The following is a 17,451-nucleotide window of genomic DNA, read 5'->3' as shown; positions in this document are numbered from 1 at the left end:
AATTGGCGAGACACTCGAAGTTTGGACAATTTAATTGATTTTTGTAAACTCAACGTATTTTTGCTGCCCGCTTCTTTTTCTCTTCTTCTTTCTTATAACAATTTTTGTCATGAGAAATAAAAACATACTATACAAATTTTTAACAATTTTTGTTGTACATTTTGGTATTTTGGAACGGGGCGTTTAAAAATGATCATCATTTCGATTTTCGACTCAAGAGGCATGCAATAATTTTTTCAAGGATTACTTAGGATTTCATCAATTTCACCAAAAAAGAACAGAAAAGTCTAAAATGTTTTTTATGCATCTCTTGATCAAACACTTTTCGTATTCGTTTTTATTTTTCACAATAAAAAATTATACTGCAATATAAATTACAATTTTTCGAATCTTTTTTATAAAAAAAGGTATTTGTTTTCTGTTGTTGTTTTCATCTCGAACGACTGTTTGGCTTGCTTCAAAACAGCGTAGACAATTGCCACTCTCGCTTTTTCTCCTACCACAATGTTTTCTTCACTCTTATTTTTTTTTTGTGTTTTTTTTTTGCATGTTAACTCTGTTTGCAATGGGGGGAATTAATTGAATTGAAATTGTTTTCGTACACTTTAGCTTGAAATGTAAGTGAGTGCTTGAAAAAAGTGCACCAAAAAAGAATCATAGAACTGGAAAATTGATTTCTAGAGAATGTGCGTGAAAAACAGAGTTATCTGTCGAAAAATAAACCGACCTATCTATCCACTAGCGGTGGCCGGCTCGCAGTACTCGGACAGATCGTTGGCCCGCTGCTGCTGACGCAGGCGCCGCTGGAGCAGAACGCTCTCGCTGGGCGGCGACAGGCCGATCCGCATGTCCGGCAGCTCCTCCATCAACTGGGCCGCCTGCAAATGGGCAAAGCGACCGCTGCCAATGCGAGGCTGCTGCTGGGCCCGCTTGTGTCGCTGTTGCTGCTGCTGCTGCTCCGACTGCTGCTGGTTCATTCCGCAGTTGCGGGCATAGACGCAATCCTGGCGCCAGTTGCGGATCGTCGACTGCTCATCGGATGGCGGGGAGCCACCGCTGCTGCTTCCGGCGCTGTTGTGCCGCGGAGGCGGCTGCTGTGGCGGCTGCATCATCGGTGGCAGCATCGGTGGAGCAATCTTGTAGCCAGCGGCACCGCCGCTGTGCGAGAAGCTGCCCAGGTAATTGCGCTGCTGGTTGCCCGTGTGGCCACCTCCGCCTCCGGTGCTGAAGGGCGGACGGTACTTGCGGTAGCCCGCGGCCGGCTGCTGTTCCTGCGAGTGGGAGTGAGTGCGATAGCGCCAGTTCTCCGCCTGCTGCTGCTGCTGCTGCTGCCTTGAAGGAACTGGATCTGCAGACTGGTAGCGCGGCACAATGTACCGCTGGTGCTGCTGTCGCTGCTTCCTGGTGTAGGCATTGGCAATGGAAGGCAGCGGCTGCTTGCGTTGCTCGCGCAGATCCTCCTCCTCCTCCTCATCCTCGTCGTAGTCGTCGTCCTCGTCGATATCGGCATCCTCGTCGTTCTGATATGCATCGGGAGCAAAGTAAACACTGCGGCCGGCCTTGGATTGGGTTGGAGGCTTCATTTTCTCCTCCTCCTGCGCCACCGCCTTGCCAAAAGTCGTTCGCATTGTTGTCCCCTCAGCAGCAGTCGTCGTCGAATCATTTTCCTCTGGCTTATCGGTTGGTGGGCATGTTGCTGATGCTGCTGCTGCTGCTGCCGCTGAGTTGACAACAATATTTGCAGTCTCATAAATTTCAGGTAGCTTTTCATTTAAATCACTAATACTATCCAATAGTTTAACATCATCATCTTCATTCGCATCGCCAGTTTGCCAGTTGTTAATGTGTGTCGTAGTCATAACTGGTGTTTGCTGCTTGTTATTATCGGTGATGGTAGTAGCACTAATATCACTTGATGGTCCTTGCCTCTTGGCCCCATCAACATCATCCTGCTGCTTCTTATCCTCCTTCTCCTGCTGTTTCTCCTCCTCCTCCTGCGCATCTTTGCGCATTGTGGTGAGCTTAGCAAATTCGCTTTGCTGGGTTGTTTCCTTCGTATCCATATTATCCATAATAAGTTCATCCTTTTCATACCCACCGTTGTCCTGCTGTGGCTTCGATTTCTCCACATTGGTCTCGCCAACTTGCTCCAGGTAAGCTTTTGATAGCTTCAGATTGTCAGCTTGTTTATCCTTCTTCTGCTCTGGCTCCTCCTCTTCGATCTCCTCCTCCTCCTCCTCCTCGACTATATCGTCGACGCGTTGCTGCTGTTGCTCGTACAGATAGTCATCGCCCTCGTCCTCGTCCAACTCGCGCCAATAATGCTTGTAGTGCTGATAGTCCTCGCTCTCTCCATCCTCCTCCTCCTCCTCCATGTCGTCGCCATCGCTTCCGCTCTCCCGCCTGTAGTGGTGACCCTCGCCCAGCGCCTCCCGCTGCTGCTGCAACTCGCGCTGCTGCTGAGCCCACTCATCATCGTCGTCGTCAATGCGGCCAAAAGCCTCCAGAGCCTCATCGTCGTCATCCTCCTCGTGCACGTTGAGTGTCTTAAAGCCCCCGCTGTTTGGGTAAATTGCCGATGCATTGCGAGAGACATTCCGCGAGGACTGACGGCTACTGGCCCGCGGTCCGTGCATCGAGGACATGCGTCCGCCGTAGCTGCACATCGAGGTGGCGGGATTGCGCTGCGAGCGATTGCGAGTGTAATGAGCCGGCGGCTTGGGATTGTAGTTCTCATCGCTGTAGGCATCCATGTAGGCCTGCGAAGGCTGGTAGATGTTCGGACGCTCCTTCATGTAGTCGTAGCGCATCGAGAAATGCTGCAGGACCACACGCTTGACGGCCATGGCCGATTCGGCAAACTGCGAGATTTCCCTCGCCGACTGGTGATTGCTGCAGGGAGGAATAGAAAACCTAATTAAATCTCTGGAACTATTGTAATCATTTCTTTCTTAATTACCGTCGAATGTTGCTGGGCGTCTGCAGAGCCTTGTGGCGACCCGATTGCTTGCTGGCCGGCGGCTCGTGCTCGCTCGCACGAATCCAGGTGTGATTCAACACTGCCTCGGCACTGAGGCGATCGGAGGCCTGCTTGACCAGCAGGTTGGAAATCAGGTCCTTGGCCTCATCGCTTACATCGTGCCACTCGGCCTCCGGAAAGGAAAAGTGTCCTAAAGAAATAGAAGAAAATTATTATTGTCATCAGATTAATTTCTTAATATTTAAAAATATTGTAACGATGATATTTTTTATTGAAACAAAACATCAAAATAATATTTGATCAAATAAAAACACCTCTTAACGAGGTAAAAAACTAGTGACGACCGCACCTTCAACATACAAAAGTTCTGATATCAACATTTGTGACGAAAAATTATTACACTCGTCATTAAATAGACTTTCTAATATTTTCTCATTCGGCCCGCCCTAGCAAACTATTCCAACCTTTTTCCCTTCACAGGCATTTTCTATTGCAGCGTGCCGAATGAGAAAATATTAGAAAGTCTATTTAATGACGAGTGTAATAATTTTTCGTCACAAATGTTGATATCAGAACTTTTGTATGTTGAAGGTGCGGTCGTCACTAGTTTTTTACCTCGTTAAGAGGTGTTTTTATTTGATATCAGAAGTTTTTGTTTGTTTACTTTTGCTCTCATAGGAGCTAATATATACATTTAAATTTAAATTGGTCAATCATAATTTTTAAACTATTGTATTTTAACAAATTGAGTTAAAAAGGCGTTGAAGTATTTCAAAATACCTTTTAAACGAGGTATAGCACATGTCTGTACCTTTAGTAGTGTAGAACTTACAAACTAACGAAATTTAGCTATTTTTAGCTCTTTCCCGCTAAAGTAGCGGCTTTTTCCAAAAGTCGTAGAACAAAAGATTCCTATATGGAACTCTTAAGTGCAAATTTACTGATTCCATGACCCTAAAATACAGTTCGGATACCCTCCCACAAAATTCAATACTCAGGGAGCGTTAAATGTTCGAGCTGGCAACAGTGGCTATTTTCGTATAAAAATAACTATTAAACGTGACTTTTTACAGTAATGTGTTATATACCAAAATTTAAGGAATCTCAAGGGCTATACAGTTTAAGGTTTTAAAGAAAATCGTTAGAGCCGTTTTTGAGAAAAATAAAAAAAAGCTAAAAAAAAAGTTTTAAAAAATTGTCTTTTGTTCATATTTTTTTAACTATTACATTTACACAAATTGCATATAGAAGGCGTTTATAGCATTTCAAAATACCTTTCAAACGAGATGCAGCATAAGTCTGTAGCTTTAGTAGTATAGAAGTTACGGCTTTCCGAATTTTAGCTATTTATAGCTGTTTTCCCGCTAAACTAGCGAGTTTTTCCAAAAGTGGTAGAACAAAAGTTTTTTATATCGATGTGATGAACGTCATATCAAATTTTCAGAACTTAAAAAACATGTTTTGGACAAGTGGACAAGTGGACAAACAGAATTAAATTTTCATTTTGGGAAGAAGAAGAAAATCTTATTTTGGCTATAACTTTTGAACGGAGCGTCGGATTTTGACAAATGACCCCTCATTCGACGGGTATTTTCAAAAGGAATACAAGTAAATCATTGCGAGGGGGCATTTATCCCCACCGGCCCCAACAGCTCCAAATTTCTAAATTTTTACTTTTTCACTTTCACCGCTCTCTCTCCCAATCCAATTGATTTTCTTAAAGTCTTGGTATGCAATCCTTTAAGTTATTGCAATACCTTTCGATTGGTGTATCATTCATTATGATCGGACCATCACACTAGATTTTCATTTCTTCGTGTATATATAGTAGTCGCCTTCGCACACTCTCCTGGTGCGCTTCGTCACTACATGGACTGCCGTCCATAGTGATATATCAGAAAAGATATATCTATGTATATATCAGATATTTTAGATATTTTTGTTTTATTTTTATTATTTGTTTTAATTTTAAGCTGCACAAGGCGGTGTACTTTATTATAGCGTTCTATCTTGTTTTTACTGCGTTTTCTTGGATTCTGAATGCTATGCTATGCATTTTTATTTTTTTGTATTTTATGTATTTTTCTTGTCCCGATAAAAAGTGAAACCACTTAAAATTATCAAAAAAAAATGTGCAAAAAAACGATGATACCTGATAATTATTAATTATATTATCAAAAATCGATATATTAATATTTTGATATATTTTTGACATCCCTATTTCTTAATTTATATTTGAGGGTAAAACCTTTACGAACCTTCTTGAATGGACTCGAAAAGCAGCTCCTGGCACGTGCGACAGTTTTCACCGCGATTCCAGCCGCAATCCTCGCCGCAGTTGCCCGAAAACGGTGGATAGCCGCAGAGCAGGATGTAAGCGATGACTCCCAGGGACCACAGATCGCACCTTTTGTCGTAGTAGTGCGCCTCACCCACAAACAAATCGACCACTTCCGGGGCCATGAACTCGGCGCTGCCAACCTAAAAGGGAAATTAAGATTCCATTTAATATTTATAGTAAAAAAGAATTAATTAAATTCCAAAACTCACTGGTGTCAATAGCTGGGGCGTGGCTGCTGGCGACGAGATGTCCGTGGTGAACTTAATCCCCGAACCCAGATCAAAGTCGCAAATCTTGATCGGGCAGAGCGAGTCCGTCTTGACGCACAGAATATTCTCCGGCTTGAGATCACGATGGGCGATGCCCTTCTTGTGCAGAAAATCCAGCCCGGAGGCGATCTCCTTGATTATCTGCGATGCCTCGTGCTCGGAGAAGCAAATGTGCTCCTGGATGCGCGTCAGCAATGGACCGCCGTTGATCTTCTCGAACACCAGGTAGAACTTCTCGTCATCCTCGAAGAACTCGATCAGTTGCAAGATGCCCAAATGGCCCTGGCAGTGATGGAATGTCTCCACTTCGCGAAAGACACGCGCACGCGCATGTCCCGGTATCTTATCGATCACCTTCACGGCGTACTCCAGATCGGTGTAGATGTTGACGCAAGTTTGCACCGATGCGTAGGCTCCCTCGCCCAGAATCTCGCCAGTCAGCTTGTAGAGCTCTAGGGATACAAAATACAATTTTAGAATTGGATCTCAATGGATTTACTCCAAATGAATACCCACCTTGGAACGTTGAGGAATGAAGGGAGGAACTAATGCGTTTCTTTCGCCTCTTCTTCTGCATCTCCTCCTTGTGCCTGTTCAGCTCCGCCTGCCGCTCCATTTCGGTCATGTTGGGCGCCTCACTCGACTCATTGCCCGACACATCCTCGCTGCTGTAGCGCGTCAGCTCATTCTGCCCGTCTGTAAAGTAACGCAAATAAACGAAATATCGTTAGATAAATTGTCAAATTCAACATACAACCTAACATTTAACTCCAGAACTTGAACTACAACTGGGGATCAAAATATAAAAATAAATAGATAATATTTCCCTCAAAACTTTCAGTATTATACAAGAAAAAATGGACCAACGCGAACATTAAAGCCCGCCCAATTCGTTGACACGTTTTTAGTCATCAAAGTAAAATAGCTAGCCGGTGATTCACTAAAAATATTTCGCAATTCTCTATCTGTGGGCAGTAAAAAACAAAATATGTACATCACTTAAAGAAACCATTTTTAATTATTTGAAAACTAATTAGGGTTTAAGTTCTGAGATATTCATATTATTTATCCGCTCAAACCCTTAAGGTTCTGCATTTTAGCTGGTAGTAAACGGTTAGCACAATACTACAAAACGATCGACTCCATAAGTAGATATATATGGGCTTTCGCTTTTTATCGCAATCGCTCGCCATATTTGCATGCCTATTTTTTCTGCATTTATCAATTTATAAAAATAATAATGAGGCGGGTATTTAAAATAAGAAATACTCGTACTTTTGCACTAACTGCGTAGAAAGCAAATCGCGTGTCGTAAACAACAAGTCGCCGCAAGTGTGCATAAATATGTAAAATTAAATAATGTGTAAACAGCCGCAAACAGGCCTCTCTATATAGAAAACTTCTGGATGGAATTGTACAGAGCTAGTAGCTCTGGAGCTAATCCAAAGCCTGGTGGAGAGATGGAGGATCAGAGGAGTTGGGGGGCTGAGGACTGGGGACCGGCGATCAGCTTGATTGGGAATGTGTGTGGTTGTGCCTGTTCTTCAATTGTTGTCAATAGCCGGACGACTATTTATAAAGCCCTCAAGGGGCTGCACCAAGGCGGTATCTGTCCGAAGATCTGGCTGAACGACTAAAGACCTAATCAGCCTGGAGGCACGTCGCATTGCAAATAAGTATCGCTTCATTGGAGAGCAATTGAGTGGAGTCAACTACAGTGGATATCGGTTGAGTTAAAGGGACTTTAAAAGATTTGAAATTCCTTCATTAGTTTTTTCTGTTTTTTCTAAAAGTTTTTGAAGGTACAATGGTTACGTTAGGTTAAAGGGACTTTTAAAGAGCTGAAAATACAATTTTTTGGCATTGTTTCTAGTTTTTAGTTTTTTAGTTTAGTTTCGTTTTTAGTTTTTTCCTAAGGTTTTCAAAGTCACATCTCCACAATGGTCATATTTTTAACATTTTTATGTAATATTAACAGTGTCTTAAATACTCCATAATTTATCGACCATATGGTTGGAATTTTCAAAGTTTTAAAATGCATTCAATTTATTATTCTAAACTAAGCTAGAAATAAACCCAATATACCTATTTCTAGCTTTCCATATTCACTGTACAAGAAAAAGGAGCATATTTCCATATCAGAAATAGTTATAGTAGCTCCTAACAAATAAATAAGTCGTTGCCCTGTAAAATTCAATTCTGAAACTGATCATTATACCAGACGTTTATCAAACGTCCATGCAACCTCGAGCGGTCCTCCCCCTTGCGACCGCCCACACTCTTCCGATTCCTCGCACGCTTTCCGTCTGTTCTAAATTTAAAATTTGGCCTATTTGTTGGTCAGCTTTAATTGTTATCAATTGCGTAAATAAACGCCGAGACAACAAAAAACAAAAAGAGGCAATTTTGCATTTCTCTTGTTTATCGCATGGCCTCTCTCGTTCTCCCTGCCAAATATTCTGCGCATTTAATTATGATATTTTCGCCAAATCATTTCATTTTGATGGACGATAAACGTGTGTGCTGAAGACGTATGTATTATTATTTAAATTGCATAAACAATTTCCGCAGTTCCGGCACAAAATGTCTGGGACTGTCGGCATAACACATCATCCGATCCCTTCAGATGCAAGTCGATAAGGTGATGACGACAATGGGGATTACATGAAATGCCCTTAGAATATTTCGTCAGCGGCTAGACAAACGCGTTACCGACACAAACCAACTTATGTAAAAGAACCTGATACGAATGAAACTCACTAGCAAGTGAAATATTTTCCATTGTTTGCCGGCCGGCTTTTTAATTTCATGTTATGTATTTTCCCATTCAGTTTTCTAATTTTGGATAAAATCAAAATATGTATGAATTTAGGTCACCACAAGAAGAACAAATTTAAACAACTTAAAAATTATGTTTTTGGTTTCAAGATCTGAAGAATTCTCGAATTCAAGAACCTATTCTCATTCAAAAGCTTAGAAATTCAACCGAGATGAAGGACACATCTCCACAGGTGAAAAATAAAAACAAAAGCAAAGAGATAACACAAAACTGAAAGCAAAACAAGAATCGAAAGCGTCTAGTGAAAACCTTGAGAAATTTCAACGTTTCGGCTTTGGAGCAAACATAATCGAAGGCAAGTGCCATAATAAGTTATCAAATGTGTAGGTAGGAAACGCAAAACACAGTGGCCACACGATTAGCGAATAAACAAAAGGCCGCCGATAAGACGGGCGAACTACGCAAAAAGCGAGCAAAGCAAAAGGTTTGCTTTTGGCACTTAACTTTGCCGTCGTTTGCCGATTTCAATTCAAATATAAGCAAAGCAAGGGAAAAGGGAGTGGGAATGGGGAGCAGAAACAACATGCGGTCGCACATGAAGAGCTTTTAGTAAATAAAGAGAGAGCAGCGGAAACGAGAGAGTGGGAGTGTGGAAGAGGAGGATAAGGTGGGTCCGTCTCTCCCACTCTCTCTGGCAATATTACTTCAAGGCAGGGTGAAAGTGCGAGAAGGGGCACGATGTATAAATTCCCAATTAGCAGTGCTCAAAATATGCAAGCTGTGACGTCAGAAGCTGTTATCCTGTTCAGGGACGTTTTCTCATCTGCATGTTAAAGTAAAAGTAAGGTTTAAAATTCAGAAAATGTATGGAAATTTAGAATTAAAACATAACATGCGGTCGAAAAAAGTCTATTTAGATTTTTAGAAATTATTTTTTGTTATTAATTTTTAGAATGCAAGATTTGTTGATTTTTTAATGGGATTTACATGTTTAATTGTAGGGTTTTCTAAGGTTTTTATCCGTTTGTCCCTAAAAATAGATAGATTTGCAATGTAAAATTTTCCTTTAAAATTGTCTGGAAGGTAAAGAGTTGCTCCCCCAACTTGCTCTTCATTTTTAAAGCCACCTTCTTCTTTTGCCAGCATGAATTCACGGGCAGAAGCACTTACACATATGCACACACGTACGCTATCTGAAAGCGTGTGTTTGTGTGCTGTAAAGAAGCAGAAAATTATTGCGCAGCAAATGAAATTGTAAAAGCGAAAAAATGTTTGAAAATGGCGAGAGACCCCGAAGAACATAACAGATAAAACAATAAAAATTTAAATATGTATGCGGAATTAAATTAGGGAACAACCAAGTGGGGTATTATTGTTATTACTATAGTTATGCTTCGACAAGGTCGCTTTAAAGTGTTATCTTTACCGTTACACTTTAATTACAAATCAGTTTCGTTAAGACAATGGGCAAGAAAACAGTGTAATAGATACAGGCTGTAAAATATATAGCGGAAAACTTGTTCGAACAAAAACAATAACAAAAATGCAAAAACCGGCATTTCGAAACGATTCCCCCCACACAGATGCACATGCGCCGCCCCTGTGGGTGTGTAAGGTGAGTAAGGTGAGTGTGTGTGTGAAAGTTCTCTCATCTCGTTCCTAGACTTTGTTGCTATTCTTGTTTTTGTATTTACCCAACATGTTTGCTGCCGCTGTTGTTTTTATTTTTGTTGTTGTTTTAGATGTTGTTTTTGCCGTTCGCCTTTTAATCGCAACGCAATTTGTCTAAGCAACGCCCGTTCTGCTGCTTGTTCTTCTCCTAGGCGGCACACGTTTTTGCAATGCGTAGATAAAACCGCCTGCTCTCGATATTATATTAGTTTCGATTTAGTTTAGTTTAGTTGCTTGTTTTTGGGCTAATTTTAACCCTATTCCGGTTGGATCATCTTCTGCGCACTCCCTTTTTCCAGAAACCGCCCGACGAAAACGAAAACAACAATCTGAACGATGGATTGTTAATGGTTATTTGGGATTGGAAGCACACGGAAAGTTTTCAGATTAAATGGCCGGGGATTTCGAGTGTGTGTGTGTTTAGTAGTAGTACCGGCGACTTTGGAAAATTCGGGTGCGCGGCGAAAACCAATTGGCCAAAATAGTGAATTTGAAAGAAATGGAAAAACACGGACAAATCTTGCGGACCTACGTCGCGCGGCGCCAACGAGGAAAAAAGAATCAAATTCAAACACGCGCCCGCTTTCGTTGGAGCGACAAAAACCGAAAACTACCGCCGTGCGAGAGCGAAGAGAGCGGCTAAGAGAGCGGCCGAAAGAATCCAAACGAGAGCGAGAGTTGTTGTAACGAACGGGACAGTGGCGGTGGAAAGAATAGTTCCCTTAATAGGGATTTAAATTTAATATTTCCTCTAAGTAATTCTTAATATAAACTAGATAAACACAGAGTACTGTAACATATTTTAATTATTTGAATTTCATGAAAAACTATTATTGTGGCCCCTGGTGTATGTAAATTTATGCAGCCAGTGCGAGATAGCATATCACGATTTGCAAGTGCTAAGCAGCCAAAAATATATCGCTTCGCATAGCACAACGAAAACAATAACACGAGCTTTTGATTACAAACAACAAATTAAAAAAAAAAAAAAACAGCCCGGAAGAGAAACGCCTCTGGTTGCAAAAATCCGGTTTCAAATCGAATGCAAAAAGCAATTACCGGCCATGTTTATTCATATCGAGAGTCCGATATATAAACTCATATTTGCCGAGAACTCGATTTCGAAAAGAAAACATTAGCTTGGCCGTTTGCCGATCGAATTCTTGGCTTTCGAGGAGGGTCAATATTGGTACACTAGTTTACGCCGGATCATCGGAATATGGGTATACGGAGGAACCGATACCTGTGTTATCACACACAACCTGGCCAACAGGCCCACGCACACCGACACATGTGCGGCGTCGGCGGAAAAGAGAGCGAAGATAAAGCCACATCATTGATTGGACACAGAACCAGTTTTGACAAGAAGTAGCTTTGTGGTTGTGGTCGCCCCGCCGCAAGCAAAACAAAAACAGCAACAGGAAAAACAATAACAAAACAAATCGACGGCCCAAAGAGAGCCAGCGAGGATTAAGAGAGCGGCACTGGAAAAGACCGGTGCGCGAGAGAGCCTTACATGATGCAATGCGTTCCATGTAATCACTTAAATCCCATCCATAAAGCTCTTGCAGAAAGAGAGCGCAAAGTGCACAGGAAAAAAAATTAATATTAAATATTGCTTTAAATTATTTTGAACTAAATCACCACCACTTTTAACAATTTAATTTAATATTGATATTATTGTGACAGCGCCGGGATCAAAATCCCTAACTTTTAAGTAACTTTTTTTTCAGTGTAGAAAGAGAGCACAAACACAATGTGTTTTGGAGTGCGAGAGCATGATGCCGAATCGCACGTAGGCCGAAAATGTGGTGAAGGGGAAAGAGGGATGCGGGGGCGAGAGAGAGAGACTCCAACACCAGCGCAGCATGGAAGGTAGTGTGATGTGTGCGCAAGTTCTGCTTAAAAGCAAACAAGTGGAAAGGGCAAACAGCAAAACAAAAACTACATTTAACTTGCTTTGTTTTCGTTTTTGCACAAGTAAACAACAACATATGCCTTTGGGGTCTGTTCAGCTGACGTTTTTTCCTGCTGCGGTGCGGCATTGCCAAAGCTAAAAAATACATTTCTCTCGCAGGGCTTTTGCGCAAGAGAGAAAGAGAGATGGGATGTGGATGGGCTGCTTTTATGAATCGGAGGCTGCACGTAGGCACCTACTGGCCGTCCTCCAAAAAGTCTAGATAGAATGGGAAACTTCTTGATAATAGTCGGTTGTTGTTAGACTCTAATTGACAGCTTTTTCCACTCAGTCGATTGCTGTAATGGTCCAAACGAACCCATTGCCTTTTCCCCATTCCCTGCATTCGCAACTGTAATCCTCTCCAGCAAACTCTTAATGGGAGCATGTGTGGGAGGCCGCTCTCATCGCTGCCTCCGCTTTGGCCAGCTCGTTCCGTTCGTCTGCTTTGGCCCGTCGTTCTATTTTGGGCTGCAACAAACGTCACCAAGTGCAATAAACGTCATGAAGGTTATACTCGTTTTATGTGTGGCCTGCAGCTTTTGGAAGTTTGTTCACATTTCGCCGTTCGATGCATTTTGAGCACGACTACGTATAGCGTATACCCATACCAGTAAACCCAGAGTGCATGGCGCTCAATCGATCAGCTCATGACTCATTTTCCATTTCCATTAATTGCCTGCACACGCTCAATTTCTCGGTCTCGGCTAGCTGGCACAGATACTCGTGCCGTCTCCCTCTCTTTGTTTCACCGCCTGGCAGCTGCTGCTCTTCTTTGGTGGTGGTGGTGTGGTGTTGGTGAAACAACAAAAAACCAGGAACTCCGAAGCTTGGAATACCCTTGTGCGGCGACTATTCCAGTGGAATATGAAGAATGGAAGTTTTTTTTCATCATAATCCTAACCATCCTAGAAAAATCCCGTTTACGAACCAAGAACCCTACATGTCAAAGGTTTTTAATAGTTTAACCACGAATTATTCCTATTGGACAGCAATCTGTGAAATTTTTTTCGATTATTCTCTAAAACAGCACAGTAAATTCCCATTTAGAGGTATAACTACTAAGATATTGTGTTCCGACCAAATCTGGACTATTTACGCACTAATCTGCCAAGTTTCATAAGATTATCTTGACAAAGCACACACACAAAAAAATTTGCTTGGTAAAATTGACCAACAAAGTTAGTTACGTAACTATTAAAATAGTTACGTGTATTTTGTTTTTGCTTTGGGTTTGTGTCTTTGCTAATGGTGTGAATTTTGTTGTTGTGAAATGACAATTTACTTAGTAGAATTGACAATTTTGCTGGTTGGGGCCTGTTTGACAATTATTACAGTTGATTTTACCAAGTTTTTTTTTTGTGTGCACAAAGAAATGGCTTGACTACTGAAGATACATTAGGTTAAAATGGTTCTAGATTCTGTATAAATGTTTTTAAAACAATTTAATGGTTTTATCACTATGGCAGCTATAGGATGTTAGTTTTCCTACCAAATCTGGACTCTATTAACATGAATTTGTCAATTTTTACTAGTTACTAATAAACTGAAATTGGAACCCTTTCTAAATATCTTCTCTATCACTTTATCGGAAAATGGAATTACCTGTTAGTAAGGAAAGCTCTATAATTTAGTTAGCACTAATAATACCCTCGGTTGTGGTAATAAAATCCAGATGCTGGAATACCCTTTCGAATTGGGGCACACACATTACATACATTACGCTTAATGGCATCAGTCGCATGATGCAATGTGCTTCTCTGGGCGAAACAAAACAACTGTAAACACCCCACATATACTGTTAGTGCGAAGGAGGGATGGGGAAATGGGAGGAGGTGAGGGGGTGGTGGGTTAGCCGCCGGCAGGCAGACAACATGCATGTTCTCGAACTTTTTGTGACGTCAAGGAAATACACTGGTGCTTAGTTTGCCCCAGTCAATGCTCCCTATTTCGCTCGATTGATTAGCAAGGGTAAACGAAAGTTCTGCTTGGCCCAGCTTTGCCGATAACTAGAAAAAGAGAGACTGGAAGGGGGAGTAAACCCTTGGATACTGATTCTCAACTTATGGTAGTCTTTCAAAATGCTTAGAAAAAAATGATGAAATAGTTTGATGTTTGTGCAAAAACATTTTTTAAATCATCTTTTCGAGTAGAACAAGCTTTAATTTGAGTTTTCCTTTATAAAAATCATAAATCATAATTAAAGATTATAAAAGTTTTCACGACTATAGACTATTTTAAAGACAGAATTCCCATATTATTTCCTGCATATACAATTTTTCGGCGAAAAAATAATAGTTTTAAGTATCCAATCCATTTTTTCCGTGCCAGGGGAAATTCCATTTGGAGGAGTTATAGTTTTCATGAATTTACTGTTAGAATTCCATAACTAGAAAGGCTATTTGCGAGTTAAGGAGACTTTGGGACGTCAATGAAGATAACTACTGTACTATTTAATCAGTTGAACTAATAGAGAACTATCTCTAGAGGTTAAAACCTTATAAACAGGTGTCTATGCTCCGTATTTCACATCATATTCACTCCGTTTGAAGTGTCAAATTTCTAGAGATTTAAAGAAGTTCTAGGCCAACTTCTAATCACTCCACATGTGGCACCCATAATAAGTTAATGGACTCACCTGACTGACTCTGGCTGCAGCTGTTGTCCGTGTTGCTGCAGGAAATGCCGCTGCCGCTCCGGATGCCGCTGTCCCCAGATCCACGGGGGTTGTTGTTGTTGGCGTTGGCGGCATTGTTGCGCTGCAGCGTTGCATTCGCCATGGAGGCAGCTGTCCCGGACTTTTGCTCCTCCAGCTCCACCATGTTGTTGTTGGTGTCGCCTATGGTGTTCCTGGACGCGATTAGAGGGAGACGGGAAGAGTTTCCAAGCTGGAAAGGGTTTTCGGTTTACGGTTACGCCGCGGCCAGCTGCAGTGCGTAGTGCAACAAATGAGTGCAGCAATTTCTCGCTCTCTCGCGCTCTCTCTCTCTGCGTTTTCAGCTCATTCAAAATGGTGGCCGCCTATGGGATGTTTTTTGTTTTCCTCTACTTTTTAATCCAATTGCCAAGAAATGCGGCGGCTGTTTTTATTTTTTTCTTCTAGCTGTTGTGCAAACTGATTCTACTCTCTCTCTCGCTCGCTCCTCCGCTTCTCTACTCTTCGTTGGTCAAGTTTGGTGGTTGAGTCGTCGTTGGTGTTGCTGTTGTTGTAATCGATGGTGGCTGCTGATTTCTCTCATCACACAGGCGAAAAAAGGCGCAAGCAAAAATGGGTTTATCTATTCGCACCGCTTTTTTTTCGGTTATCTGACTTGGTTTTATTTTCTGATTTGCGTTTCACCTTTCCTTTGTGGGCTTGGCTGTGCAGTAGTGTTGTTGCTGTAGATTGTAGTTGCAGTTGTAGTGGAGGTGGTTTGCAGTGGTAGTGGTGGTGCGGGGTATTCTATGATTTTCTGTGGCTGCTGGAAGAGGCTGTGGTGGTGGTGGTGGTGGAGTTGGTCGTAAAATTTCCTCTGCTGATTACAACACAAAAAAAATCGCTGAATAGCGGACAAAAGCCGTTTTCTTTGCGTATTTCGCTTTAAGTTTCCTTCCCAGCTACCGATCCATTTTCAAAGTTCAAAATGATTCCGACGAATGACGACGGGTTTTCGTTGGGGGTGGGAGGTAGCCATTTGGTGGGGTTGTTCTGGGGTGTCTGGAAAATACCGCTATATCGCGTCGATGGTGATGGATTTTTATTCAGTCGGCTAATATCCTGTTCACACTGATGCACATCTAGTTGTCCTAAAAATAATAGAACTTACAACTCATAACTAATTGCAAGTGAACCTTAGTATGTGGAGCACGTAGATGTTTTCATCAGCATATCTATTTTTACGATAAGAAATACATAGATTCCCAATAGGACAATGTGCGTATGCGCTTTTTTTGGGCAACGTAATCAAAAAACGTAAGAATCATTTTACGTAGTGTCATTTAACGTAACACGGACTCTCCGAGAGCAGCTCTCAGAGAGCAAGAGAGTGACCATTTCCTTCCCAAAAAATCCTGAAACGTACAAAAATCACCTGAGCGCGTAAAATCCAACTTGGCTTCACGTCTAATTTGGCTAATACCGTGTTCACACTGATCGGCACAGTCAATCCCGAAACTCAAATTTAGTTGTCCTAAAAACGATAGAATTACAACTCAAAACTGATTGCCATTTGAACGTTAGCATGTGAAATGTTTTCAGCGGTAAATGATTTCAATATTGTTACTATAAAATTTTCCAAAAATGAGAATTTCATCCTTATAACCATTCTGAAAATTTTAAGAAATAGATTTTTTATTTTTACACCCAAAAAAAAATGATCATAGAAAGTAAACTATTTCTACATTAAAAGTAAACTATTGAGTGTCAAAAATTTCTCGATACTCTGAATATTAAACTAATGGACTTCGAAAGTATAAAAATGAAACTTTCGAAGTTGTCAAGTTTAAACTAACGAGTATACAGTTTATACTCACTCAGTGTACTGAAATTCAGGCTGCTAGTTTATTTTGTATACTATTTAGTATAATGCCAGTATAAATATTATACCCCGTATAAAAGAGAAAAAATTCAAAAAATTTTGTTTTGTACTTTTCATATATTATTAAAAATATTTTTTACATTTTTATAAATTACTGAAGGTAATTTTTAATTTAACTAATAAACATAAATGCAATACATGTACAAAATATGTACGTATGTGTGCATATTTGGGCAAATGCAGCCGTTTTACCGCTTATGTCGCTGATCATCTCCAGAGTGGTCGCCGTCCAGATGAATACCGAAGCTTTATCGAGGACGCTGATATTGAAGTTAACATTGCGCTGGCCGCGGTCAGAAAAAATGCAAGCCAATAGCAAGATCCTTAGTTCCCGGCATCTGGCAAATCTAAGCAAATATTAAAATTGTTCACAGGTGATTTTCACAAACAAACCTTAAACACACCGCAGCGTCGTTTACAAAATACACTAATGTCAAACCATTAAAATACTAACGCGTCGAATAACATTAAAAAGCGGTAACACTTTTTCTGTTCGAAATGTCCAGGTTCCAAACCAGAGCATCCTGGCTTCACACCAGGAACGAAAACCGAAAACTTCGGTATAGAAATTAAACTCAGGACATAAACTTAACACTATTTAGTCTTAACTTAACACTATTGAGTCTGCTCCTTACATTATTTAGTTTTGAATTAATACTGACAGTTTGATACTAGCTGTAGTATACTTTTAATACAACGCTCATTAAATGTAAACTTTCGGTTTTTTTTTTGGGTGTAGCTTTTATTTTTAGAGGACCTTTTTTTAAATTCCAAACTATGGGATTCCAATTGGTAAACCAAGAATATCAAATGGTTATATTTAGATCTGGTAACGCTGGTGGTTGCGAGCTCCGCTAAGAGATGGCTAGACTGGTTG

The 17,451-nt window shown here is 41.0% G+C and overlaps 1 protein-coding gene across 2 annotated transcripts; it reads right to left on the bottom strand.

Moving 5' to 3' along the window:
* Positions 1-519: 519 nt before the first annotated feature.
* Lk6 (Lk6 kinase) lies at positions 520-15,652 on the bottom strand. 2 transcript variants are annotated; one of them, XM_017152304.3, is made up of 6 exons: positions 14,636-15,652; positions 6,107-6,286; positions 5,531-6,042; positions 5,239-5,461; positions 2,960-3,170; positions 520-2,892 (listed from the first exon to the last, which is right to left on the bottom strand). In XM_017152304.3, the coding sequence occupies exons 1-6, from the start codon at positions 14,817-14,819 to the stop codon at positions 732-734; spliced, it is 3,471 nt and encodes a 1,156-aa protein (XP_017007793.2). In that variant the 5' UTR covers positions 14,820-15,652; the 3' UTR covers positions 520-731. The 2 variants fall into 2 exon arrangements, with proteins under 2 accessions (XP_017007793.2, XP_017007878.2); XM_017152389.3 differs by lacking the exon at positions 14,636-15,652 and adding an exon at positions 10,064-10,589.
* Between the last annotated feature and the right edge of the window lie 1,799 nt (positions 15,653-17,451).

This window comes from Drosophila takahashii, chromosome 3R (assembly GCF_030179915.1).
Source record: "Drosophila takahashii strain IR98-3 E-12201 chromosome 3R, DtakHiC1v2, whole genome shotgun sequence".
Lineage (NCBI taxonomy): Eukaryota > Metazoa > Arthropoda > Insecta > Diptera > Drosophilidae > Drosophila > Drosophila takahashii.
This window is presented reverse-complemented; position numbering and strand designations above follow the sequence as displayed.

Coding starts and splice junctions, on each gene's coding strand:
- Lk6 (XM_017152304.3), bottom strand. CDS start 14,819: ATGGTGGAGCTGGAGGAGCAAAAGTCCGGGACAGCTGCCTCCATGGCG. Junction 5,462..5,530: donor CGCCCCAGCTATTGACACCA/GTGAGTTTTGGA, acceptor TTTCCCTTTTAG/GTTGGCAGCGCCGAGTTCAT. Junction 2,893..2,959: donor ACGCCCAGCAACATTCGACG/GTAATTAAGAAA, acceptor TCCTCCCTGCAG/CAATCACCAGTCGGCGAGGG.